Source organism: Fusarium oxysporum, chromosome 4, assembly GCF_000149955.1.
Source record: "Fusarium oxysporum f. sp. lycopersici 4287 chromosome 4, whole genome shotgun sequence".
In the NCBI taxonomy this organism is placed as follows: domain Eukaryota; kingdom Fungi; phylum Ascomycota; class Sordariomycetes; order Hypocreales; family Nectriaceae; genus Fusarium; species Fusarium oxysporum.
The window spans coordinates 2,134,926-2,159,019 of NC_030989.1; the positions used below are offsets into that span (position 1 = coordinate 2,134,926).

At 49.4% G+C, this 24,094-nt stretch overlaps 6 protein-coding genes across 11 annotated transcripts; 3 read left to right on the forward strand and 3 right to left on the reverse strand.

Moving 5' to 3' along the window:
- Positions 1–525: 525 nt before the first annotated feature.
- Positions 526–2,603, forward strand: FOXG_08113 (uncharacterized protein; the record flags this gene model as incomplete). Its single annotated transcript, XM_018386861.1, has 7 exons — positions 526–582; positions 637–653; positions 702–774; positions 825–965; positions 1,018–1,854; positions 1,908–2,106; positions 2,167–2,603. 7 exons carry the CDS (start codon positions 526–528, stop codon positions 2,601–2,603), a joined length of 1,761 nt encoding a protein of 586 aa, XP_018244061.1.
- A 2,268-nt stretch (positions 2,604–4,871) lies between these two features.
- FOXG_08114 (uncharacterized protein) lies at positions 4,872–9,465 on the reverse strand. Its single transcript, XM_018386862.1, has 3 exons — positions 8,615–9,465; positions 6,337–8,560; positions 4,872–6,287 (listed from the first exon to the last, which is right to left on the reverse strand). The coding sequence occupies exons 1-3, from the start codon at positions 9,083–9,085 to the stop codon at positions 5,200–5,202; spliced, it is 3,783 nt and encodes a 1,260-aa protein (XP_018244062.1). The 5' UTR covers positions 9,086–9,465; the 3' UTR covers positions 4,872–5,199.
- Positions 9,466–9,615: 150 nt separating this feature from the next.
- On the forward strand, positions 9,616–11,918 carry FOXG_08115 (uncharacterized protein). The gene is made up of 6 exons (XM_018386863.1): positions 9,616–9,737; positions 9,815–9,919; positions 10,250–10,596; positions 10,651–10,750; positions 10,796–11,198; positions 11,247–11,918. Exons 3-6 carry the CDS (start codon positions 10,340–10,342, stop codon positions 11,795–11,797), a joined length of 1,311 nt encoding a protein of 436 aa, XP_018244063.1. The 5' UTR covers positions 9,616–9,737; positions 9,815–9,919; positions 10,250–10,339; the 3' UTR covers positions 11,798–11,918.
- Positions 11,289–14,407, reverse strand: FOXG_08116 (uncharacterized protein). Of its 2 annotated transcripts, XM_018386865.1 has the most exons (5): positions 13,695–14,406; positions 13,464–13,641; positions 12,423–13,413; positions 12,305–12,353; positions 11,576–12,252 (listed from the first exon to the last, which is right to left on the reverse strand). In XM_018386865.1, exons 1-5 carry the CDS (start codon positions 14,102–14,104, stop codon positions 12,078–12,080), a joined length of 1,803 nt encoding a protein of 600 aa, XP_018244065.1. In that variant the 5' UTR covers positions 14,105–14,406; the 3' UTR covers positions 11,576–12,077. The 2 variants fall into 2 exon arrangements, with proteins under 2 accessions (XP_018244064.1, XP_018244065.1); XM_018386864.1 differs by having other exon boundaries at positions 11,289–12,252; positions 12,305–13,413; positions 13,695–14,407.
- A 223-nt stretch (positions 14,408–14,630) lies between these two features.
- Positions 14,631–19,774, forward strand: FOXG_08117 (uncharacterized protein). Its single transcript, XM_018386866.1, has 2 exons — positions 14,631–19,035; positions 19,088–19,774. Exons 1-2 carry the CDS (start codon positions 14,846–14,848, stop codon positions 19,365–19,367), a joined length of 4,470 nt encoding a protein of 1,489 aa, XP_018244066.1. The 5' UTR covers positions 14,631–14,845; the 3' UTR covers positions 19,368–19,774.
- On the reverse strand, positions 19,095–23,875 carry FOXG_08118 (uncharacterized protein). 5 transcript variants are annotated; one of them, XM_018386868.1, is made up of 7 exons: positions 23,614–23,875; positions 21,733–23,521; positions 21,409–21,590; positions 21,007–21,348; positions 20,504–20,942; positions 20,008–20,177; positions 19,095–19,958 (listed from the first exon to the last, which is right to left on the reverse strand). In XM_018386868.1, the coding sequence occupies exons 2-7, from the start codon at positions 21,816–21,818 to the stop codon at positions 19,933–19,935; spliced, it is 1,245 nt and encodes a 414-aa protein (XP_018244068.1). In that variant the 5' UTR covers positions 21,819–23,521; positions 23,614–23,875; the 3' UTR covers positions 19,095–19,932. The 5 variants fall into 5 exon arrangements, with proteins under 5 accessions (XP_018244068.1, XP_018244071.1, XP_018244070.1 ...); XM_018386870.1 differs by having other exon boundaries at positions 19,625–19,958; positions 21,733–23,532; XM_018386869.1 differs by having other exon boundaries at positions 19,625–19,958; positions 21,733–23,875.
- Positions 23,876–24,094: the final 219 nt, after the last annotated feature.

Below are 24,094 nucleotides of genomic sequence, written 5' to 3' on the forward strand. Positions count from 1 at the left end.
ACACGGCCTCCCAACTTTGTCTTGAGATACAACTCAGGCCCTGTCCCCGTTTCCCGTTCCTCATTCCCTCCATTTTCAGCCCCTTGGTCTTGCAATTGCGACGGCCCTCATCTATCGCATCGTCGCCCTCGATCTCCCTGCGAAGGCCCTTTTATCCAATCTGGAGCACTCTAGCCCGCAGAGCTTTCTAGCCCCTGGACCTGCTGGTTACGACTGAACATCAACGCGCGTCCAGCTCTCGAGTCTACATCTAGCCCTTACGCCATTCGTTATCATCTTACCTCGGCGCATCGAAAACCATTCATCCACTGTTCAAAAGAACCAGAATCGTTCTTTTTTGACTTATCGTTACCTAAGGTTCGACAACGATCAACGGCGACTCGGCCCGGTTAAACGCCTCTTCCATCCGCTATCCGTCGAATCGACTCTTGAACAATCCGTATTGTTCTAATAGCAGACCGACGGCGAAATCATTTCGAAGCAAAAACTATAGTAGCAAAGCCACTCAATATATAAACGCATAACATGTCTGGTGACGGAACCTCAACCCCCGGGGTTGGTGGCAGCAATGCCAGCGAGTTTGTAAGTCAACAAGACAACAGTGGCTGATTACATCACAACTAACACCTCTGATAGGTTCGCAAGCTTTATCGGTATGGCTACTTGTAGCTGCCTGTGTATGCAATGCTAACAAATTCAAGGATGCTCGAAGATCCAGCGCATCAAGATGTTGCGCGATGGGGAAAAGATGGCGATACGTTCGTTGTTGTTGAGGTAGGCTTGAGCTGAAATTGGCTACAATCATCAAATACTAACAGCGCTAGAATGAAAAATTTACACGTTCAATCCTGCCTAAGCACTTCAAACACAGCAACATGGCCAGTTTTGTCCGACAATTGAACAAGTACGATTTTCATAAAGTGCGACAAACAAATGACAGTGGATCTGCGGCCAATGGCGCCAATGTGAGTTTACCTGACCATTAGATGTTGAAGCCAATAATGACCAAAAGGTTAGACACTCGAGTTTAAGCATCCCAATTTCAGGGTGGGCAGCAAGGATGATCTCGATAATATTCGTCGAAAGGCCCCAGCACCTAGGAGGACACAAGCCACAGAGGACTTCACAACCAGTCATCACATCAGCGTCATGACTGAACAACTGACAGCTACCCAGCAGCAAGTGCAACAACTCCAGGAGCTTTTCACCGAAGTGTCTCAAACCAATCGACTTCTTGTGAACGAGGTTCTGACTCTGCAAAAAATGCTCAATGCGCAAAAGCAATCACAGCACGAAATGCTTAATTTCCTCTCACCTTCAGGCAATCGCCATCAACAGGGCATGCACCTCAACGTCGGAACATCTCCTCTGGATGGCAGTGACGATTCGGCACCAGAACTGCGACGGGCTCGTGAGCTTCTGTCTAGCGTGACGCCTGATCAAATTGCCGACCGAGAGCTGGAACGTCTTCAGGGCGTATATGGATCTCCGGCAGACTCCGCAGTTGTCATCCCACAAGCTTCAATGCCTATGATGCATGATCCAATGAACGACATCAACCGCTACCCCGTGTACCCGGTGGGTCAAACCGTCGGCATCGATCCTTTCCACTCGGATCACATCCACAAGATCCCTTATGCGATGCCGAATGAGTCCAGCGCCAACGCCATGCAGGAGGTTCCTGCTCCCCAGCCCATCAACATCCAAACACACGCAAACTCTAACTCGTCGACCAACTCGGCCCTCACTTGGGCGTCACGAAAACCCAGGATTTTCCTTGTTGAAGATGATCCGACTTGTGCCAAGATTGGCATCAAGTTTCTCAAGTCGATGGGCTGTGAAGTCGAGCATGCTGTATGTGATTTTCCCAACAACCCTATTGGGCCACCTGACTGACCATTGATTAGCAAAACGGAGCAGACGCATATAGCCGTATCACTAGTGTTGCCCGTGATCATTTCGACATGATCTTCATGGACATCATAATGCCCAAGCTGGATGGTGTCTCGACAACTATGTATATCCGGCAAGACTGCCCTGCCATTCCCATTGTTGCTATGACGTCGAATATCCGATCCGACGAGGTCCACTGCTATTTTGAACACGGTAAGCGCTAGTCGTAGCAGGAGTCGGGAACGAACATGGGAACTAATCTTGCATGACTAGGTATGAACGGAGTTCTGGCTAAGCCATTCACCAAGAGCGGAATGCAGAAGATCGTCGAAAATCACTTGAGCTATCTCCTCAAAGGTTATGACCCTTCGACTCAACAAGAGTCAGGCTCAGGTTATGTAGTTGGTGGCGCAGGTTACATGAACCCGCCGAGCAACCTGAACACTCCCGGCGGAACAGCTTTCAAGTTCGAGACGACGCCCACGCCGCCGGCGACTGGCGCCACTTGGTCCCCGGGACAGATGCCGCAGCAGTCTCCAATGACCGCAGGGATGGACCAGGGCTATGGCATGGTAAATGGCGCAAACCAGTACGGCCTGACGCCCACCAGCGCGAGCCGAGCTAGTTTCCCAACAAGCATCTCACAAACCAGCCAAGGGCGAATGGATGGCCAAAGCCCACCAGAAAAGCGCCAGCGCACCTACGTTTGAGCCACCGATATAGTGATATGTGCCTGATGTACGCGTGACGCTACATCATGAGGAGTATGGCGTTCGGAGCGAGACAGTATGGGTATTCTAACACTGATGTCTTCTTGGTGTTGGCCGTCATGGAAGAAGGATTTTCTTGTCGTATATTTCGCATTTATGATCGGGGAGACGCGTTGAGCCCGGATCCCTTGACGAACAAAGACATCTAGCAGAGATACAAAAGGCAGATAGTTGTCCCTGGCATTGGCAGAAACGGCGCGTTCGTGGATTTGTTTCCGGTGTGTTTGGAACGTCTGATGAATAAGTTTTGATACCTGCGATAATATCATTGTCATTTGGGTGCCAGCCCTGGCCCAGCATGCAACCTTTTCGTTTTCCTCGTGGTCCCAAGGTGCCGAGTTACTGAAATCCATTTCATGGGCATGCGGGCATTGTCCAGTGAAGCTTCGCACACCACCTGATCTCTCGATTCAGGCTGTATTCATATTCGACTCTTGTTTCTGCTAGCGTGTTGAGTTTGATGTTCGAATAGTTAGTTTAATCGGTAGTATATGGGTAGTATCGTGGATGGAGAGTAACATTGTGATATAAAAAGTCAAGTTACCCGCGGAGTAGATAGATGGATGGAGAAGCACGGAAATGTCGGAAACGACTGGCCAAAGTGTTTCACGCAGCAGAGAACAGATGTCAGATATAAATACCCAGCCCAGCACGTCCTCATTACAATAAGTTAACGTTTGCAAGGTTGTGTAGGTGTGGCACAGGGAGGTGCAGATCGATTGAGTTCTGGACCGTTTCGAATGGTGGGGTTGGAGCAAGTTTGGGCACACGAATTCCCTCGAGAGGCTGTATTGAGAAGGGGTTTTTGTCTGTAGTGCCATAATGTAGTATCCGTCAGCCGTTGCACCGCAGAATTGGGTGCCATCTAGGGTCTACCGTTGAGCTCTGGCTTGGCCTGGACCGTTGGGCTGTGGACTGAAATGCGGTATGAAGCCGATGTTTGTGTTGTACGAGAGTGGATGTATCTGAATCTTGTGCAATCATGGCAGGACACCTACTTATTCTTGAGGGTTGGTGACCTAAACGATAACGCATTGCGAGCAAATTAGCTACGCGTCAGGAAGTAAATATTCCTCTTGTCTTGTTGGTGAACATCGACAATAACACAGAACCTGGTGTATCCAATTTCTATCCCCTGTCATCCAGACCCTGTTAAAACTTTGACATAGCATCGCTTTCGAATAGTCGAGACTGCGCTGCTGCAGACTAGAAGGTCGAGACAAGACACTACCGAGGCCAGGACCAGTCTTGGCACTAAATAACATGAGAGATGACGTCGGCATCAATGTCATAATCATCTGAGAGCTTTGTTGATCACATTGACCCCTTGCGCTCTGGACCTTCTTCTGTATCCGTGCTATAGCCAATGCCTGTGTCTCTCATCAAATCGATAGTTGCTGATCCGTCCGAGCGGGCCTAGGAATTACTATTATTTATTGTGCGTAGGGCTCCGAAGTAACCCTCCAGACCAAGCACACTTGCCTACATGAGCAACCGTTGAACTTGTGGCGGCAAGGCAGAACAAGTGCACCCCGTTGAAGGGTGGTAAGCATGTCACCACAAGCTTGAGATTCGACCAGAGGTATTGAAGATAAGGCCCAGAACGATTGCTTATCCCATCTCCCGGGCTCCGGATCTAGAATGGCCAGTCATATGTATTGGAGCCATGCCGAACCCTCTCTGTGCGTGAAACGGTGAGAATCGAAACACAAGAGAGGCCCCCCCCCCTTACGACTGTGTTGAGCTGATGATACTGAGCATTCTGCACACCTCGCGCCCCAATATGATAGTCTTGTAGCTTGCTACCTGCCAGTAAGAAACTGGCCTGCAACCGCTCCGTAGTGTTATCGAAAAGAACCTGATTGGAAATAGTCCACGAATGAATAATTTGGATCTCCTGCTCGAGACCTGAATCGATTGCTGATAGCCCTGACCAGTGGGTGTGTTTATGCTAAACGGATGGGGCTGGACAGACACTGGCGCTGGTATGAATTCTTTGGCCTGGCTACAGAGCCAGCCACGGACAAGTGCTTCGACCCATCCAGACTCCCAAAAGACTCTGTAGCCTGATGCAAGTAGCAGGGGGGAGATTCATCCTCACATTTGAACCGATCGCTCCTGATAAGAGAGTCAGGCAACGACAGTTCAAAGGGATCTGCCTCTCAATAACAAGACTCAACATCCATTTCTGCTCAATGGTGCGGAAAGATGAAAAATTCATTGCATAAATATGTTGTGTTGATAGAGGACGAGAAGAAGACGGCAAAGTCCGTGGCTGAAGACTATCTTCCTTCTGTGAGACAAGCACTCCTTTCTCTGAACGTAACAAGTCTTACTTATTCAACCTAGCTCTGATTAACCCTACTTAACGCCATGCCATGGTATAGATGCATATATACAACTCAGTGTCCCTCCTCATTGTTGTTCGTCCTCGCCCCTGGCAGTACAATCCGTTCATTACCTATCAAACAGCCAAAATGTCAAAATTTTCAAACTATCTTTGCCCCATATCATTTCTCAATCTGTCTTAACAGCTCTATCTTCTTTGTTTTTTCTCCACCTGCTGAGTTGAGAACGAGCAGAACTTGTCCTTGATCGCAACAACCTCGTACGTGCCCTCCTGGCTCGCCTTGACCACCTTGCTGTGTTCATAAGATACATCATGTCTTGTTTCGAGGACAACACTGCGTTGGCCCTTCTTGGCGTTGGAGCTACGTGTGTAGGTGAACTCGAAGGGCGGCGTGCCCCAGAACTCAAACAAAATATCCACTTCATTGCCTTCGTGGATGTCCACACGAGATTGTTTGCCACGGCTGATCTGAACACTGGGCAGCGGGTGGATAGTCTTGGGGATGTTTACCGCAGCACGGCACTCGCTGGCCTTGTCCGAGATGCTAGTGATGATGAAATCGCCAGGCTTCTCCGCAATACGGCGGAAGTTGGTCGTTTGCGACTTAGCATTCCATCGGCCGTTGAAGTCGTATGAGATGTCGAACGGAGGTGTACCAGATAGAGTATATGCAATACGCTCGCCAACGCAATAGTCGCGTCGAGACTCGAGAGGGTAGATGGATGGCGCCTCGTAGAGGTGGATTTGCACTGAGGGCCCTCCAATCTCGTACTTGCGCTGGCAGCCTCGAGCGTCTCTAACAGTACGAATGCGAACCTGCTGGGCACCGAGACGGAGGTGCTGGCGAGGAATCCTGATACCATACGTGTTTGAGTCGATCGATGGAATTCGATATGTCTCGGCGGGCGAGCCAGCCTGGTGCTTGATCTCAACCTCGACATAAAAGGGAGCAACTCCCGTGAGCTTGATCGGGATCTTGTCCTCGTGTTCCTGCTCTTCCATGCAATACTTAAACGACTGACCTGGCTTTGTAAACCCAGCAGCAGGCTTGGCATTCACGCGCTGCGTAACAGTAAGAGGACTGAAGTTCTTATCGCTGTTGTAGAGATTATCGGCAAGAGCAGAGAACTTGTAGGTATAGTCGCCAGCCTTGGTGGTATCCATAGAAATGGCTGCCTTGGCGAGGGCGGCGTCGAAATCCTTTCGTGTGAATGCCTTTGCGCCCTGGAATGACTTGTGGGTAACCTCATATTCGACATGATACGGGGGTGATCCTGTAACTAGTCAGCGAGAATCTCGGGTTAAACGCTGCCGACTGCTTACCTTTGAGATTGACTTCGAAGCCGTCAATGTCTCCTTCACAGATGTCTTGCTTGACGAAGGTGTTGCCGTCTGAAGTGATACTGGGAGACTCCACAATCGAGATCTCTGGTCTAGGGAACCAACCCACCTCGAAGCGGGATGCTGTTGGCACGACAGATCCAGGGCACTGGCTATCTCGCACATCCACCAATTCATAGACGCCCTGTGACTTGACAAGCAAGTTGTCGTTGGCGTTGTTGGCGCGCTTGGTCAACACTTCGCCATTACCGTTAAGGTTCCTGTAGCTGATCTCGAAAGGAGGTTCTCCCTCGAGACGGAGGGGCAGTCGTAGGTGAGTATCTTCCACGGCCATGATCTTCTGCTTATGTTCAACAAAGCCAAAGGCGGCTCGTGGTTGCTGGCGTCGTACAGCAATCTTGACTTGGTCCTGGAGGAAAGTTTTACAACCTCGCTTATCCTGGACACTGCTCAACGCAAGAATATACTCTCCTCCCTTACGGAGGGTGTTGGTCTTGATCCTGAAGCTATTCTCCTGAACACTGGTGACTCGCTCAGACTTGCGTTTACCATCATGCACAATCTCCCATTCCAGATTGAAGGGAGCCTCGCCGTAAAGGAGGACATCGAGTTCAACTTCCGAGTCAAGACAAGCATTGACAACACCGGTGGTACTTGCGATTTTGGCTGAGGCGGCAGGCTTCACAACCTGTTCCAAAACCTTGTCCTCGCCGGTGAGAGGCAGATTGTCATAAACGGCATCATCAATAGACTTGAAGACGTATTTGTGGTGACCTGCCATCTTTGGCACCAGTTCCAGCTGAGATCGCAGACCAGAGACGCGGTGAGATTGCTTCTCGATATGCCCGTCACTGGTAACGATGTCGTACCGAACAACGAATGGTGGTGTTCCAACGAGATCCAGGTCCACCCGCAATCCAATGGAGTTACCTGCACATTTATCAGGGATCTCCTCTGAGCGAATCGAGAGCGAAGGCTCCAATGGGTTCAGGAGAAGGCACGAAGACGGCTCCTTGACCTCACCCTTGCAAGATCCGCTCGACACAGTCTTTAGAGTGTAGAGACCTGGCTCCGAAACAAATGGCTTATCCAGTGCGTTCTTGGCGTTGTAGTTTCCAATTGAGACCTGATCGCCATGCTCACCACTGTTGGTGAGCGAGTTGATGGGTGAGAACTCCCACGTGACCTCGTGGGATGTATCGTCTTTCGAACCGGCCAGAGAGAAGTCTACAGGAAGCCTGACGGAACGGCCCTTGGCGACCTTGAAGGGATTACGCAGGTCGCAACCATTCATGCTCGCTCTAGGTCGCTCCTTGACTTTGAAGCCGTACTTGAGGCCCTTTGAACGGGCTTTGTCATCCTCTTCCAAGTCGCCGTATTTGACAATATTGTCGAAGGCATCGCGTACCTCATCGATCGAGTACTCCCACTCTCCAGCAGAAGTCATAGACTCGTTAAGCCCAACAGTTACCTTGGAAGGTCGCACCCAGGACGTGTCATCCTGGCTCTCCAGAACAAGACTGGAAGAAGCCGTCAGAAGAGGCGATGAGAATCCATCAGGCTGGAGACTCTGAAAGTGGAAGCTGTGGTCTTTGCCATTGATCGTACGGCTGTACACAATCTTGAGAGGGGGTGTACCGTAGACGTCTAGGGAGAGATCAGAAAGCTCTTGAATACAGCGCTGAGGATCTGAAGAAGCTCGAATTCTGGCTTGAGGACAAGGCACGACATATGTATCCCTGGTGGCCCGCTGAACTTCGAGCTTGTACTCGTCCAAAACCCTTCCAAGTCGATAGACACCTGGTTTCTTAACAGGATAGTCCCACTGAAAACCGGACATAGTCTGATCGGCGGTATGTTCTCGAATTTGCTTGGCTACCCTGTTGACCTCCCGGCTCGAAATCTTGATTATTTCCTCCTTGTTCGTGTCGAGATCAATGCGAACTAATTCGATTTCGGCAGGGACAGTGGCATTGAAGTAAATGGGTAAAGATGCGACATTCTTTGGCTTTGCGCCTAGGCAGAACGGCGCTGCTTCGGGATTGAGGATGGCAGAACCCTCAGGCAAGATGTTGATAATCTGCTTTCCCATGATGAGGGAATGGTTGTTAAGAATGGTCGAGACTTTGACATTATGCTCCGAAACTGATAATTCGCGGTCGTAAAGAACTTTGAAGAAGCCCAGAAGCCATGAGTGCAGTGGAATCTTCAAATGAATTAGTTTTGCGGTTCAGTATTGTGACGATGTCCGAGGGCTTACAGGGATGTTGAACATGAGCATGTAGTTAAATATCAGTTGTAAGGAGAAGATAGTGGTAACGACAGGCTGGGAGAGCTCAAGCCAAGGTATCCTCAATTCTGGTACACCAAATAGGAAGACAAAGTCGATAAAGATCCATTTCAGGAAGAGGAGCCAGGAATAGTCGCCATCTTCAACCACCTGAAGCCAATCATAGAACTTCCAAGCCCACAACAAGACGTAGACGCCAAATGCATAGAGACGTTGTTGGGGAGCATCGAGAACGGTCAGAGGAATGACAGGCTGGCTGACGGCGCCCTGAGGCTGCGTATTCTCAGGTGCAAGAGGTAGAGAAGGTGACCTCGCTGAAGAGCCCTTTCCGTATGATGGTGAACCGGCTGAGCTAGGAGTCTGTGGGTTGTTGTGTCGTCGAGCAGCGGTAGCTGGGGTAGCTGGGAACCCAGACCGCAGGCGGGGAGTCGATGTGCTCATGGCATTCGCATTACGGAGAAATAGACGCGCCTAAAAGAGAAATCGATAATTGGGAGAACCGAGTTGCAGCCTGGAGATGATGGAGCGACTGGTTGTTGCGCGTTGTGAGGTGCAAGGTCGAAGTTGGTTGTCGCAGTTAATGTTTTGATACTAAAGTGAATGTAGTTTTCACGGGTGGATGATGGAAATTCCTTTGGGCTGCGTCACGTCTGGCTGGACTGGACGCGACTGGCCCCTGCAAATTGGAGCTACAGTGGATACAGGCCAGTTGGCGCCTAAGCTTCAGTGGCCTTGCAAACGCTTTCGGACATTGATGATCAGATGTTACCAGAGTTTATTAGGCAGGAGAGAAAGTTTGATGAATGATAATTTACAAAGAGGCGTTTTCTTATATAACAACAATCAACCGTCTTCCGTGATTAATATACAAGTAACTTAGCTATCTAGGTTCATGCATGAGAGTGATTGGCTGGTAGCTATAGTTTTGAGCTAACAATGCAGGTAAACTGAATGCTTATTGGCTACAACATGAAGCTGTCTTCTTCTGCCTTTATGCTCATTATCAACATTATCTTCATGCAGCATATAACAGCTTCTTTTGAAGCGTATGATGAATTAATAGCTCAACAGAGCAAAGCCTGCTAGCTCACAGGTACATATTTACCCGACGTCCGGGTGCTCCCCTCTGTTGAGACAAATTATCAAGACTCTAATGTGCTTTGTACGTAGACGCATCACCCTCTCCGTTGTTAAGCACTGCATACCGTTGTCAGAGTAGAGGCGGATAGCTACCTATGATGATAGCTTGAGCTCTTTTCTTTCACCACGCACAAGGTAAGGTCCAGAAGCCTCTCTTCGCTTCTTTGTAAGGGTATGGATTGGATTGGAAGTTTGCATGCCCTGCTTTATTGTACTGGCAGGTAAAGCATCCAGCGCACAAACATCAGAAAGATATCCAAGTCCCAAAATAAAGCCCACCTGTCAACCAGACCACCGCAAAATAAACAGATCTCTCTTCTTCTTTATTAGTTTCACTCATTGGCCGGGCATTTCTATCTTGATACTCGCAGCACCTTCTTCTTTATCCTCTGCATTTTCCCTTCCAACCCATTCGATAAATGCTCCACCATGAAGAATGTGTTACAAGCTGACGACAATATTCAGGGCGGAGAGTCTTCTGAAGACGCGCCCTTTGTGCGTCGTTCTAATCGTCTAGCTTCCAAGCCTCCTCAGCAGACCACTACACAAGTCGCAATGAGTGGCCCCAGGAGAAACCCCAAGCGCAAGGCTAGCGAGGCAGCAAACGAGTTGAACCATCGCCTAAATTCTGACGAACTCCTTGATGAAGCCTTAGCTCCTCTATCACTAAAGGATGTCGAAGAGTGGGAAGGCTGGATAGAGCTTGAGTCAGAACCAGCCTTCTTCAACATCATTCTGCGAGATTTGGGAGTTTGCAATGTCAAAGCTCAGGAGATCTTCACTATTGACCAAGATTCACTCGCACTTCTACCGTAAGACCACAACAAGCATTTACTTATGTCACAACACATGCTAACATCTCTTAGACAGCCGGTATACGGTTTGATCTTTCTGTTTCAGTATCTACCTGGGCTCGAAAAGGAGAGCGAAGAACAAGATGCAACAGGTGTATGGTTTGCGAATCAAGTAGGTAACAGGCAACCTGTAAATATCCTTTCTGACTCTGAATAGACCACAAGCAATGCATGTGCGACTGTGGCCATGCTAAACATTGTTATGAACGCCGAAGGAATCGACCTCGGCGAAAAGCTCCGAGCCTTCAAGGAGTCGACCAAGGACCTCAATACTGCTCTACGAGGCCACCAAATCAGCAAAAATAACTTCATCCGCACGATACACAACTCTTTCACACGTCGTATGGACCATCTCAACGCTGATCTTTATCTGGAGAACGAAGCATCAGACGCGAAAACCAGCGCGAGTAAGAAACGCCCAGCAACAAAGAAGGGGAAGAGGGCACCTCCACGAAAAAAGAAGTCCAATACAGAGTATGGATTTCATTTCATTGCATATGTTCCCGCGGGTAGTTATGTGTGGGAGTTAGATGGGCTCCAGTATAAGCCTCACAAGCTGGGTAAGCTCTCTGCGACTATTCCAGGGCTTAGCTAATTTCGTCCATTAGATCGTGTTCCTGATACTGGTGATTGGACAAGTGTGGCAAGACCACAAATCGAAGGCCGAATGCTCCAATATGAAGAGAGTCAGCTCTCCTTCAACCTTCTAGCTCTTTGTCAGAGCCCGCTCACTGCCTACTCACAAACTATTGCCCACGCCGCTGCATCCCTTCAGTATCTACACAAGAACACCGAATCTCTTCACGCATTCAAGGACCTCATCTCTGCCGAGAAAGCTCCTCTGGACATTGAAGACGAGTCGCGACTGTCCGATTTTAACCTCACCAAGGCAGATATTATCAATGCACAAGTTCCAGACGCTCTACAGGAAAAGATTAAACGACCGAGTTTCGACACTCAGAGTGCTTATGAGCTTCACCAAGAGCTTGTGGTCGACGTCAAGGCTGCCATGGGCGAGTACCGCTCAGAATTGATGGCTATCTCCGATGACGAGCAGCGAGTAAAAGGCCGAAAAAAGGACTACGGGCCTGCCCTACACAAGTGGATGAAAAAGCTTGCCGAGAAGGGTGTTTTGGAAGAAGTAATCAAAGCGACGTGATATGATCCAACGTCCTATTGAAGTCACAAAGAGCTTAGAGTGCTTAGAGCATATGTAGTACTTGAGGATCCTACTTACTCATGCTATTGAAACTAATTCCATTATAGCAATCCTTTGCACACCTTTTCGCTGCATCAACCACCTGTATCGTGAACCATTATCTCCTCTAAAGAGAGACTGCTCGCCGTCCACCGTAATAAAGCCTTCCGAACACCAAGCATGCATTCCGAAGAGTAAAAATCGTGATAACCAACATAAAAGCAAAGATTCTCAACACCCTTCAATCGTCCGGGTACTGCTCCGTAATGTTGGACACAAAGGTGCAAGTCTCAGCATCAAATCTCTTGAAGAACTTTCCAGCCTGAGGAAATAAAGATTCCGGGACCTCTCGCGGATCCTGAATCAGCACAATATTGTCTTCTGCAACAACATGCCGCTCAGGGCCTATTGTGCGTCTATAATTATACGTCAGTTTGTAAATGAGGACTAGAGCTCTAGATGACTTACAGGCATGTGTAAAAGGTTTGGTTTCGGGGACGCACCCGGTTAGGTAATTCTGTATCGCTGTTATCGTCCAGCGTCTCGTCAATAGCCACGGTGTGTGGCATGGGCAAACGCCTCGTACCCTGGTCGGTCCACCCGTTAACAGCACCGATCCAGCCATATCGTCGGTGTCTAAAGACCTGCCCGATCTTGTAGAGCACATTTTGGGTTCGCGCGTTGTTCCTGTGAAAAACCGGCGGTGGAACCTCATCAAACTCATCCACAAGACCTAAAACCTCGTGAGGGTCATCCCACCTACGGGGATTGTTCCTCATGAATCTCTCACGAAAGGGGCCAAAGCGATCGTACAAAGGGAATATGTACTTCTCAACAAGCCAAGCATCTACGTGCCAGCTCTTTGCAAATCGGTTAAGGAAAGGTTCCAAAACCTCGTCCCATTCGAAGGAGTCGACCGGTGTAAGAAGAAGAGACGCCCAGAGTGCGGAGTAGAGGGAAGCTTCAATATTGGCTGGATCATTGCCGGTGATGAGTCTGGTAAGTTCAGGGTCAGCCTGCTCGTGGGCGCCAATCACCCTGGCAGCAGTGGCTCTGATATTGCGCGCTGTCCGCATGGCAATGGCGACAGGGTTTACGGGAGACAAGAAGGTATCGGTGCTCGACTGCCAGCCAAAACGGGACAGCAAAGCCTGTAAATCAGACAGAGGAATCTCCTCACTTGAGCCATAGGGATCTAAGTACATCCTCTCTGGAGGTGCATGGTCCTCTGTAACAGGGGTGCTGTCTAAAGTCTTTCCTTTCTCTGCAAGCACTATAGCGTGTACATGAGTTGGAAATGCGCAGCATTGTGCTTCGACACCCAAACGCTGAGCGAGGCAGCAAAAGATGGCGCTGGAGATGATAGGAATCGAGTCGTGATCTTCATGGCGCAGAGCTTGGCCGATGAGACAATTTCTGAGATTTCGATAACTTGTCTCAGGATTCCGCAAACCTGTGAGGTTATTCATTCGGAGCCATCGGTTTAATTCCAGTGCCTTTTGTCGCGTTGACATTTCACCGATGTCTGGTTGAGTCTCAAGAAACGCCGCTGCCAGATTATCAAGAATATCGCTAATCTTGGCGCAGTGTTAACCGGGGGAACCCTGGTCATACAAGGAGTACTTACATCGTCCAAATCTCCGGGCTGGTCGTGCAGAACGAATAAATCGAACGCCCCAAGAGCGCGCTCAAGGCTGAGGGTCTGTGGTTGCCCACTGTGAGTCGAGGTCACAAGTTGAATGTTGTACCACTCATCAATGGCGATAGATCTGTGGACACTATCCAGCAGGGATTGACTATAATATCTAAAAGATTTGAATAAGTATTCGAACGGGAGATTAGTGATGAGGTTGCTCACCGTCGAGCCAAGACATCTTCAGCATTCTCGTCTGCTTTGCACTGCTCTAGAAGAAAATCTTTGGCGTCATAACCAAGTTGGCAAACTTTTTCATATCGCTTCAGGCGGCCAACTTTGGTTACAAGGATCTCGCCCAAGAGACGTTTAAGCTGTTCATTGCGGGACTTCCGTAAGATGAATAATTTCTTCCACGGTGTATCAGACGCCCTGCCCTTTAAACGACGCTGCAGGTTGTGCTCGGGATGCCAGAATCTAAAATTGCTTCGACAATGATATTTCCACAGAAGCGGTTCATCAGCCAGATGCCTTAGGCGATGCGAGACAAGTTGGAAATTAGAGAGGTTGTCTTCTGGGGGGATATAATAGAGCAAATGTTGAATTATCTCGTCTGGTACTTGGGAAAAGAACATGGCGGGCCTCTTGATGAGGCAGGCAGTCGATTATAGGAAGAATTGTGATGCGGTGTGGTGTGAGTGGTGAGTCTAGGTTGGAGGTTGTAGGGTGCAGGTGGATTGTTGAATAAGATTGGATGTACGGAGTAGTCACTGGATGGATGTGAGATCTTTTTCTGATCGGGCTGTCGCTGTGAATCCGTTGTTCCGCTGTGTTACTGGAGTCTGCCGATCAACCGTATTCAACATGTCATGCTTTCTCCCCTCTTAGTGCTCATCAACCTATCGCCTCATTCTTTCAAGCGATGTTATCATCGTTAGGTAGGTCTGGGGTACCTACGTTAGGGTGAAGAACATTAGCGGGGTTATGACCGTAGTGAGCAATGCTGAGTCATGCCAGCAATTGATATAATTGGGTATTAACGAATGACGGCAATTGGCTGCGATTTGTTTTGACTCTAGGCCGGAAATGGATACCAAAGTAAACAAAAACGCGCGTGGTAAGAGCGTCCGGGTCTTTCTTGCCCGACTTACAGCGGTAAGATAGCGCGCTACAATTCGACGCTACCTACACATCTTTACGACTTCTTCATCACGATTCCTTTTCTTATCACCAACAACAAACACACCCAGAGACGACCTTCGCAAGACTTGATTGCTCTAGATTGCAGAGCGTTTTGAACTGTTTACATAACATGCATTGCGTCTCTAATACACGGCATTTCTAAACTTTATACCACCCACGCAACGACCGCCATCATGCCCGACTTTGGCGGCGGCGCGCTCGACACCCCGCGAACAAACATTGGGGATGCGACCTACCTTGGACAGCCCGACTTTGCCGATATAACACAAGAAGCATCCTTTCAGTCACCTCCAAAAGAGGGCAATCTCCTACAACAACTCCGCAATGGTCGCTCTAACGGCATCAATCTTCGCACCCCGCGCCAGAGAGGACCCTTGGCCGACCGCCGAAACCTTCCTCCCAGCGTTGGAGGTGCCGAATTCACACCCTTACTTAAATCGGCAACAAGAAATAGCGTGCGACGCTTCGGCAAAGAAAATGGCACCGCGGTACCGAACACACCGGCATTAGACAAGATCGACGAAGGTGACCTGACTCCCGTTCCCCGCGGCGACACGTCCATCTACCTAGGGTCACGTAATCAGTCTTATATGGAGAACACCATTCCCGAGGTCGATACCAGTAGCGCTGCCTCAACCCCGTTGGCTGTTCCCCGAAGGAGAGGCGGTGATAAGGGACCCCTCCAGGATGGTAATCAGCTTTCGCTAAGGGAGCAGGAGAATGTGATTGATAGGATCGAAAAGGAGAATTTTGGACTGAAGCTCAAGATTCATTTCCTCGAAGAGGCGCTCCGAAAGGCTGGGCCTGGCTTTAGCGAAGCTGCCCTCAAGGAGAACACCGAACTTAAGGTCGACAAAGTCACAATGCAAAGAGAACTTCACCGATACAAAAAACACTTGACAACCGCTGAGAAGGACTTGGAGAGCTATCGACAGCAAATGCTAGAAGTACAAGAAAAGGCTAAGCGGAAATACGCCAACCAGAGTAATCAGGCCGAAGTTGAGAAGCTGCAGCGCATATTAGAAGATCGCGAAGCAGATATCGAAGACCTCCAGCAACAGCTACAACAACAGAAAGGGAACAGTGACCAGGTCGAAAAGCTGCAGGATGACATCGGTGATCTCGAGGCTGACATTCGGGAGAAGGATCAGCAGCTCACGGAGCGTGAAGACGAGCTCGAGGAACTGAAGGAACAAATGGAAGCCCTCAGAGATTCTGTATCAGAGGCGGAAGAGAAAACCAAGGACGCTCAACGAAAAATGTTGGCATTAGAGGAGAAGGCCCAGCACAACGATGAGCTGGATGACGCCAAAGACACCATCCAAGACCTTGAGCACAACATCCGCCGCCTCGAGGAGCAAGTTGAGGATGCGAAAGCCAAGATGGAGGACGCTGTAGCCGAGAAAGAGCGAGCCGAGCACGATCTCGAAGAGCTTCAGGATGATATGGCTAACAAGTCAGTGGTGACGAAGGGACTTTCTCGTCAGATCGAAGAGAAGGTTGCTCGGTTGCAAGAGGAATTGGATCAAGCTGGCCAAGACTATGCTACTCTGGAGAAGGAGCATCACAAGATAACACAGGAAAACAGCTCCCTGCAGTCTACCGTCAAGGAGCTCAAGAAGAACCACGAAAAGTTCGATCGCGAACGAAATTCTCTATCAACCAGAATCGAGCAGCTTGAGGCCGACCTTCAAGCTCGAACTGACGAAAAGAACGTACTTCAAAGCCGACACGATGCACTTGCAACTGAGTCCAGGTCCCTCCAGAAGGATGTCCAGAAGCTAGAAAAGGAAGTCCAAGATCTTGAGGATGGTCTAGCGGAAGAGAGAGAGCATGCGCTAGAAATTGAAAAGGATATCCGTGGTCAATACAAAGCGGAAATGGATCGCCTCAACGACGAAATTTCAGATCTTCAGGCAGAAATCCGCGAAAAAGACAATCTTTATGATAACGACAGCGAGAAATGGGAAACCGAGAAGCAAAATCTTGAATCAGAACGAAATCGCGCCGAAGAAAAGGCAGCAGGTTTGCAAAGAACCATCGATCGCCTCAGGGAAGCTGAAGGCACACTCTCGGATAAGGAGTCAAAGTTACAAGCAGCTATTCAAAGCGAGAATGAACGACACAGGAGCGAAGAAGGAATCCTCTCACGACAGATTGAAGACCTTCAGGACGCCCTTGAAACTCGACAGACGTTATTGACAAATCTACGCAATGAACTTTCCACCGTTCGTGACGAGTTACGGCAGACACAGATCGAGCACCAGACACAAGTCCGAAGAGTTGCTGCATTGGAGGATGAGGTGGATGTTCTGCAAACAACACTGGATGAAGAACAAAATGCCGGACGCTATGAAGCCGAGGCTGCTAAGCGAGAATGCGAAGATTTGAGAGAACAGCTCAAGTCTCTACGACAACGCACCAATTCATCCCAAGCAGCATCAACACAAGTCCTCAACAAGGAGATTGACGATCTGAGGGAACAACTTCGGGAGGCACGCAAAAGAGCGGATCTCCATGAAGGTGCCAGTCTCGAGGTGGAAGACCTGAAAGAACAACTGAAGGCTTTCCGTCAACGAGCTGGCTCGTCTGATGCTGCCAGTCAAGAGATTGATGACCTCAAAGAGCAACTTCGAGCTTTGCGACAGCGTGCCAATGCATCAGAGGCTGCGAATATTGAGGTTGAGAATCTCAAGGAGCAGCTGAGAGTGATGCGCCAGAAGGCAGGTTCATCAGAAGCCGCTCAGTTTGAGATTGATGACCTCAAGGAAGAGCTTAAGACATGGCGTCAACGAGCCGAGGCAGCCCAGGCCGCTATTTCTACTTCTGAGCAAGATGCTCAGCAGTCGACGGAATCGATGACACGATTGAAGTGGCAGCTTTCGGACGCAAACTCTCAATTGGACAAGCTCTCCAAGGAGAAGCAGTCTCTTCAAGACCAAGTTGCCAAGATCACTGCTGAACTCCATTCTGTCAGCTCCTCTCTGGCTGAAGTCAAGGCAGAGCGGGATGAACTTGATGGGGAACTTCGCCGAACGAAATTCTACGACAATGAAACCCTTCGTGTTGATCAAGAGAGACTTGACCTCCGCACGGCCAAGCTTAAACTTGACAATGAAGTACGACGCCTGAGGGATGAGAACAAGGCTCTCATTGAGCAGCGTGATGCGATCGAAAAGACGCTAGAGGATGAAATCGAGAAAGCTGCCGAGGAGGAAGAACGTCTGGGGCAGGAGATTCTTCAGCTACAGGCCAAGCTACGACAATCGTCCTCAACAGACAGTCATGATATCGCTGCTGCTCGGCGCACGATTCGTGAGCTTGAGCGTCGTATCGAGGATTATGAAGCCCAGCTGAATACTCATCAAATACCCAATAACTTCGAAGGTAATAGCGAGCTATCTATGATCCGCAAAGACCTCACTACAGCTCGTCAAAAGGAGCTAGAGTTCCTACAGAAAGAATCTGCCCACCGTGATGTCGTCAAGGGTCTGAAGCGACAAATCGCCGACCTCGAGCGTCAAGTTCACGAGACTGAAGTCTCTCGCCTCATTATGTCTCCAAAGTCTTCCACTAGCGATTCCGGTCGCAAGTCAGAGGTCACAGAGCTCAGAAGCCAGCTCTCCGCAGCCCAAAAGTCAATACAGGATCTCAGATCCAAGAACCGTGATGCCGAGCGCAGAGCGATGCAATTGTCTCAGGACTTTCAGCGCCAATTGAATGATCTCGAGGATCAGAAGATAGTACTCGAGGAGGTTCTCGAGGAGGCAAGAGCGCAAGCCGAGGAGACAGCAGCACAGCATGAGCGTACTCTTCGTCGCATGAAGCATCAACTAGATAAGGCAGAGCGTGAGCGCAACGCCTTGGCCACAGTACAGCCTGACCTTAGCAAACATGACCGCCAACTGAGGAAGAATAAGGCCGAGATGGAGAACCTTGAGCATGATGTTCTTCAGCAACAGGAACTCATCGAGAGCCTCGCCGCCTCCGAAGCTTCTCTCCGACGCAAGCTAGAGCGAGCACGCAGCGAACGGGCAGCATTCCGCATGAGCGCAGAGAAATTACAGAAGGATCTTGAGCGCATCAAGGCCACAGCAGTCGCCGCTAGAAACGGAGCTTCCGACCGACGAAGCGCTGTTGACCGCAAGGCTCTGGACACCACCATCGAGGGAGCTGACCAGGCTCTCGAGACAGTGATCAGGGCAGCTGAGAGCGCCGACGAGCGTCACAGGAAGGAGTTGCGAGGCATGGTGATGCAGATGGAGTGGATGCAGGCCCGTTTCCAGCGTGAGGCCTCTCTTCGGGCTGATGCCGCGTACGCAAAGAAGTTCCTCCAGCTGCAACTCGATGTTGCCAATGCATGGTAAGTTCCCTTTGTCTCGTCTATGACTCGATTTATACTGACAACCTCACAGCAATAAAGCTCAACTGCGTGAGCTTGAAGACATTCGCACAAATCTCCTTGGCAATAAAAAGGCTCTCTCTCTACCCAGCCACACAACAGCTACCACCTCCAACACAAAACCTACTCTCAAGACCTTCCTTGTCATGGCGCGTTTCATCGCTCGTGCTCGCTTGTCGGCCAACAACTGGGCCAAGCAAGAAGTCGTGCGTCGCAAACTTGTTGTTGCAACTGAAGAGCAGCGCAAGGTGAAGCGATCAAGACAACTAAAGGTTGTGAGAGCCGAAGCATAAGGAAACATAGCATGTCTTTACACGGAGTCTGGATATATGTAAGCTGGCAGGACCATCGACAGAACGAACATAGCATTGCATGAGCGAGAGCGTATGGTTTACAGGGCTTGTATGGCTGGTCTGTATCATTGTCAATTTGGTTATTAGCAGGGTTGTTACGGATACCTAAGTCATGTTTCTACATAGGGTGGTTTTCGGCGTTGAGGAATAGGAATTTGGCGATCGAAGCAGTATGTTACATCACAAAGAGGCTAGACGCTATGGGCATCAAATCAAGAGCATTTTGATTTTAACAACTACACTTCTCGCAATACGCTTTATGTTTGAGTTCTCCGACACAGTTAGTCATCAAGACGTCAAGAACCAACTACCAACCCTTTCAGACAGCCTCCCATTGTAATACCATCCAATCGTGCTATGATACTCGTTATCAAAAAGCCTCCACCTATTCCGCCCAGCTTCCAACTCTCCCATGCTCTCTTCTAGCACAATGCAGCCGATTTTTCAGTAGATTCGGGGTATTCCAACTCCAAGTTCGAGGTACGGCGGTCATGATATATATACATTACATGACGAACAGTAGGTTTGTGTCTGTACCTGTTAGTGTCTGACCTTCGAGGTCGGAGATGGTTCGGCTTACCAAGAGGGTGACTACATGACAGCTGAGGCTTCTGAGTGTACCGCGTTGCGAGCTCGTCGCGGATGCTGTTCAGAAGCTGAACGTAGCTCTGCTGAGGGCTCTTCTTGAGGGCAGTGACGAAGGCCCAAGACATGGCACCGGTAGCCTGAGAAGCGATGGTTGCATCGGCGCTATAGAATATGTTAGCGAATTGCTTCAATCATGCTGTGTCGTGTAGGGAAAAAAGCAAAATCTCCACTGATCCAACGCAGCTCGTCGCCCCAAATGCGCAAATACAGACTCTTTAAGAGACCATATCTGGCATCTGGAGCAGGCTCAGAAGATAGTTATTCAAGTTAGATACAACAAATTGTTCAAGCCAAAACGCCTTGCGCCATGCTAACATGCCCAATTGAGAAACCTGTCCCAATAACAAAAACTGAAGAAGTGAAAGCCAAATAATCAAGCTGGAATCATCTGATAACAAGGGTAATACTGGGGAAATAGGGGTACCCACGAAGTCTGATCGTCTTTGCTGCCGGACCACATGACAACGTCGGCTGGAGAGGTCTTTGTCCTCAAGTTGCGCTCGCGAACCTCGTCGCCATTGGCAGCCTTCTTGATAAAGCCGAAGATATTGCTGGCCACGCCTCCAAGATCGCCCTGGCTGTATGAGGAGATGACACCAAGCAGACCTTGTCCTGCTTCCTTGGCCAAATTGGGCTCCTTAAGAATACCTTGCGTGGAGTAAATGTAGGGCAGATCGAGGGCGGTACCAGAGTGACACGAATCGAAGATTGCTGTCAGGCGAACACCAGCTTGTAGGGGACGAACCATGATGCGGTGCATCTCGTCGTCGGTGATATGGCCAGTCTGTCTGAAGTCAACCGGGTAAATAACTTCGTCGTAGCCGTCGTCTTCGTCGCCATCAAGATCCTTTGTCTGTCCACCATGACCTGCGACTGTTAGTAAAGGTCCTGAAGCTTGGGGAAGCTCGGGGTTCAAAAGCATAATTCGTACCTGAGTAATGAAAGAATAAAGAATCGTTAGGTCGAGCATCTTTCACTAGCCAATGCATAGCTCGAAGAATGTTTTGTTTGGTTGGCTGGCTCATGGGGTTTTGCTGATCATCGGTGAGGATCACCATATCCTCGCGCTTGTAGCCGAAGTGCTCGGAAAGATAAGCAGTCATGTTGCGTACATCGTTGATGCAGCCGCGGAGCTGACCGCGCTGGTTGAAGTAGTTGATTCCAATAAGAAGAGCTTTTCTCCTGCCGGTGCAGTTCGAGTATCTAAAGTTGTAGCTATTGGGAGCGCCATGACCGAATTGCTGAGGTGCTGTAGGAGGAGGAGCGGGGCCGCCTGGTTAGAGTTAGCTGGTACTGTACAAGTCGGTCGAGGAGCGCATTGTTTGCAACATACCACCAGGTCGCGAGCCGTAATTAGGCTGAGGAGGTCCTTGTTGGTAGTGACCACCGTACTGCTGTTGTTGAGGAGGAGGCCCTGAGTAGTACTGCTGTTGGGGAGGCTGTTGTTGGTAACCAAACGGCGGCTGAGGAGAAGGCTGGCCTTGCGGGTAGCCACCGCCGTACGAAGGTTGGGGTCTATAGAAGTGAAGACATTGTTAGTTATGAACTCCATGATGACGAATGGTTCGTCGGACAATAGCATAAGCGATCGCCGGGCGCATGGGAAATGCGGGGGACGTGTATCAAATGATGTTCGTGTTTTGGGGGGGAGTCGTACGGGTAATAATTGCCCTGAGGCTGCTGATGGTATTGGGGTTGCGGCGGGCCGTAGCGGCCAGAATTGTAACCCGGATATCCCGACATGACGGGGCGGTTTCGGTGCTGTTTGGAGTTGAAGTTGTTAGGCAGAGCAGCGGCTCAGTAAATCGGACGTCTGGACTTCGCTGATGATGTTGGAGGAAAGATGTCGGGTCGGTCGAGAGAAATGCAGGTAAGAAAAGATGAAGAAGAGAGCAAGCCTGGCTGGGCTGGGCCTGGGAAACTCGGGCTCGGCGCCAAGACAGATCAGACAGGATAGCGCATGTAAAAATGTACCTAGTTCTGGGGCGAAGCTGGACGCGATGGCGATGTACTGTAGTAAAAGCGCGTGGGACGGTCAAGTGCTCAAGAGTATGGACCAATGCTGCTGATTGATGCTGTGCTGATGAATGCTGATGCTGATGGGATGCTCACGCGGGGCAAAAAAAGAGGCGAGAAGAAGGCGTTCGTTCTTTACGCTCGTTCGCTCGAGTACTTGACTTTGATTGATTGATTGATCTAAGGGTTCTCTAAAGGCCGGGGGTCGGGATTGGATGGTTCTTCGATAGGATTGGTTCCAGAGCTGAAAGCAGCGTAGGTAGCTGTGCACGGGGCGTTTGGTCTATGAAAGCTGAAGGCGGGGGAACACCTTCGAAGTAAAGTAAGAGAAGAGCTGAGAAGAGAAGATGTCGATGTGATCTTGTCTGATAGTGAACGGCGGGAGACGATATGATATAAACCAGTCAAGCGCTTAGGAAAGAAGGGAAATAAAAATCGTAGATGAGAGCAACAACAAAAGCAATGAGAGAGGTTCAAGGCCAAGGTCTCGCAAGCTTGGTCTAGGACAGGGGGGAGGGTGTGTAGGGTGTAGAGATAAGATGATTATACAGCGGCCGATCAGGGCAATTGATGGTTGATTCCCTGGTTGATATGGTTGATGTTTTAGACAATCGCGGCAGTTGCACCTATAATGGGTAATTTGCCTCTGAGCCTAAGACAATCATTGATCGATTAATGGTCGTTGCTGAGAAATGCCGTGTTTAAGGGATCCAGCTCGACTGGAACTTTCTGGGGGTATCGTAGGGCCGTGATGTGGGGGGAATAGTTTTAGGTAGGACCCTTCAATAGTGCAACCAACCAGTGCTGTACCTTGGGTCTTGAATGGCTAGAGGGGATGGAACCTGAAGCTGACTGGAGAGAAGCAATAACAGTTGAGGGGTATAGCATCTTCTTAAATCGTATATTCAAGCTCTGAGAATAGATTCAACTAACTTTAGTGTAACTCGACTATGTCTATTGTCTTTGAAGCTATTGCTTGCTCGCATGTCCTGTGATGCAACTTTTGTTGTCTTGACAGCTCGGTAATGGAGGCTCAGCGCCAGAAGAGGCCCAAAGGGGAAACATGGCCGACAATGGAAATCGCTGGTGTTAGCTCAACGACCACTACGGAGATGTTCGACTGCGCTACAGCACGAGATGCGTCCGACTTGGCAATATTTCACATCACACTGTCTCTATTTGGGAAATACTCCTTACACTGCCTTTTACTTTCTCTGTCTGTTCTCTTTAGACTTCCTATCTCAGAATTATCACTCTGTTCATCCACGTCGTCATTGATACTTATTCTAATTATCCAGAGACTCTTTTCTTGATCAAATTCAGGCTGTGCTTCTGCAGGGATCTCGTACACTACAGTGCTAGTTTCCGACCCGACTGACTGGGCCCCGGCTTCAAAATGCCGAATCTTTGGGCTCTGACCCTGTCATGCCCTGTTTGTCGTCTCACCAGACATCAGCCAAGTCCCTCGTTACGTGTCGTAGTGTTTCTTGGCCAATGTAATAACAGTTCATGACTACCTTACCTTATCCGTTGCTTGATATGGGATATCAGCCACTGTAATTTACAAGGTTGCGGCTCTCTTGGTTTTGTCGGTTCGCCAGATTTATATGATATTTTATCTGTTGGTGGCATAGGATTCTTCATGGTCGAGACCTACGCCATGTGTGAAATACCCTTCGATCACTAAACCCAAAAACCAATCTGCGACATATCTCCACTATCGTGGCTTTGAGTCTCCATCAAAACCAACGTCTTCGCTGAGACGTTTCAAATGTCACCCCGGGGAACCACAGGCGGGTATGTGATATCGGACAAAACGCCATATTCATAGCGAGTTCTCAAAAACGTGATCAAGTTTAGGGTAGAACGTGTGTCTAACAATGATCGACGCCCCCCATGTTCACCTGTCAATCACCCTAAGATTGAGTTCCTAGGCGCGCTGAATCTGTAATTTTGCGTGTTAGCCAATTGATGTCTCGAGATGCAAAAGACTTCAAACGTCA

What these genes read in the sequence shown, in the direction of transcription:
- FOXG_08118 (XM_018386867.1), bottom strand. Translation starts at nt 21,818, where the DNA reads ATGTCGGGATATCCGGGTTACAATTCTGGCCGCTACGGCCCGCCGCAA. An exon ending in TTTATTCTTTCATTACTCAG is followed by an intron (nt 20,943 to 21,006) that starts GTACGAATTATG and finishes TAACAGTCGCAG; the next exon opens with GTCATGGTGGACAGACAAAG. An exon ending in AGCAAAGACGATCAGACTTC is followed by an intron (nt 20,178 to 20,503) that starts GTGGGTACCCCT and finishes CATATTCTATAG; the next exon opens with CGCCGATGCAACCATCGCTT.
- FOXG_08117 (XM_018386866.1), top strand. Translation starts at nt 14,846, where the DNA reads ATGCCCGACTTTGGCGGCGGCGCGCTCGACACCCCGCGAACAAACATT. An exon ending in CTCGATGTTGCCAATGCATG is followed by an intron (nt 19,036 to 19,087) that starts GTAAGTTCCCTT and finishes ACAACCTCACAG; the next exon opens with CAATAAAGCTCAACTGCGTG.
- FOXG_08116 (XM_018386864.1), bottom strand. Translation starts at nt 14,104, where the DNA reads ATGTTCTTTTCCCAAGTACCAGACGAGATAATTCAACATTTGCTCTAT. An exon ending in GAAGATGTCTTGGCTCGACG is followed by an intron (nt 13,642 to 13,694) that starts GTGAGCAACCTC and finishes CAAATCTTTTAG; the next exon opens with ATATTATAGTCAATCCCTGC. An exon ending in CAAACCTTTTACACATGCCT is followed by an intron (nt 12,253 to 12,304) that starts GTAAGTCATCTA and finishes GTATAATTATAG; the next exon opens with ACGCACAATAGGCCCTGAGC.
- FOXG_08114 (XM_018386862.1), bottom strand. Translation starts at nt 9,085, where the DNA reads ATGAGCACATCGACTCCCCGCCTGCGGTCTGGGTTCCCAGCTACCCCA. An exon ending in TGCTCATGTTCAACATCCCT is followed by an intron (nt 8,561 to 8,614) that starts GTAAGCCCTCGG and finishes ATTCATTTGAAG; the next exon opens with ATTCCACTGCACTCATGGCT. An exon ending in CTTCGAAGTCAATCTCAAAG is followed by an intron (nt 6,288 to 6,336) that starts GTAAGCAGTCGG and finishes GACTAGTTACAG; the next exon opens with GATCACCCCCGTATCATGTC.
- FOXG_08115 (XM_018386863.1), top strand. Translation starts at nt 10,340, where the DNA reads ATGAGTGGCCCCAGGAGAAACCCCAAGCGCAAGGCTAGCGAGGCAGCA. An exon ending in GATTCACTCGCACTTCTACC is followed by an intron (nt 10,597 to 10,650) that starts GTAAGACCACAA and finishes AACATCTCTTAG; the next exon opens with ACAGCCGGTATACGGTTTGA. An exon ending in GTGTATGGTTTGCGAATCAA is followed by an intron (nt 10,751 to 10,795) that starts GTAGGTAACAGG and finishes GACTCTGAATAG; the next exon opens with ACCACAAGCAATGCATGTGC.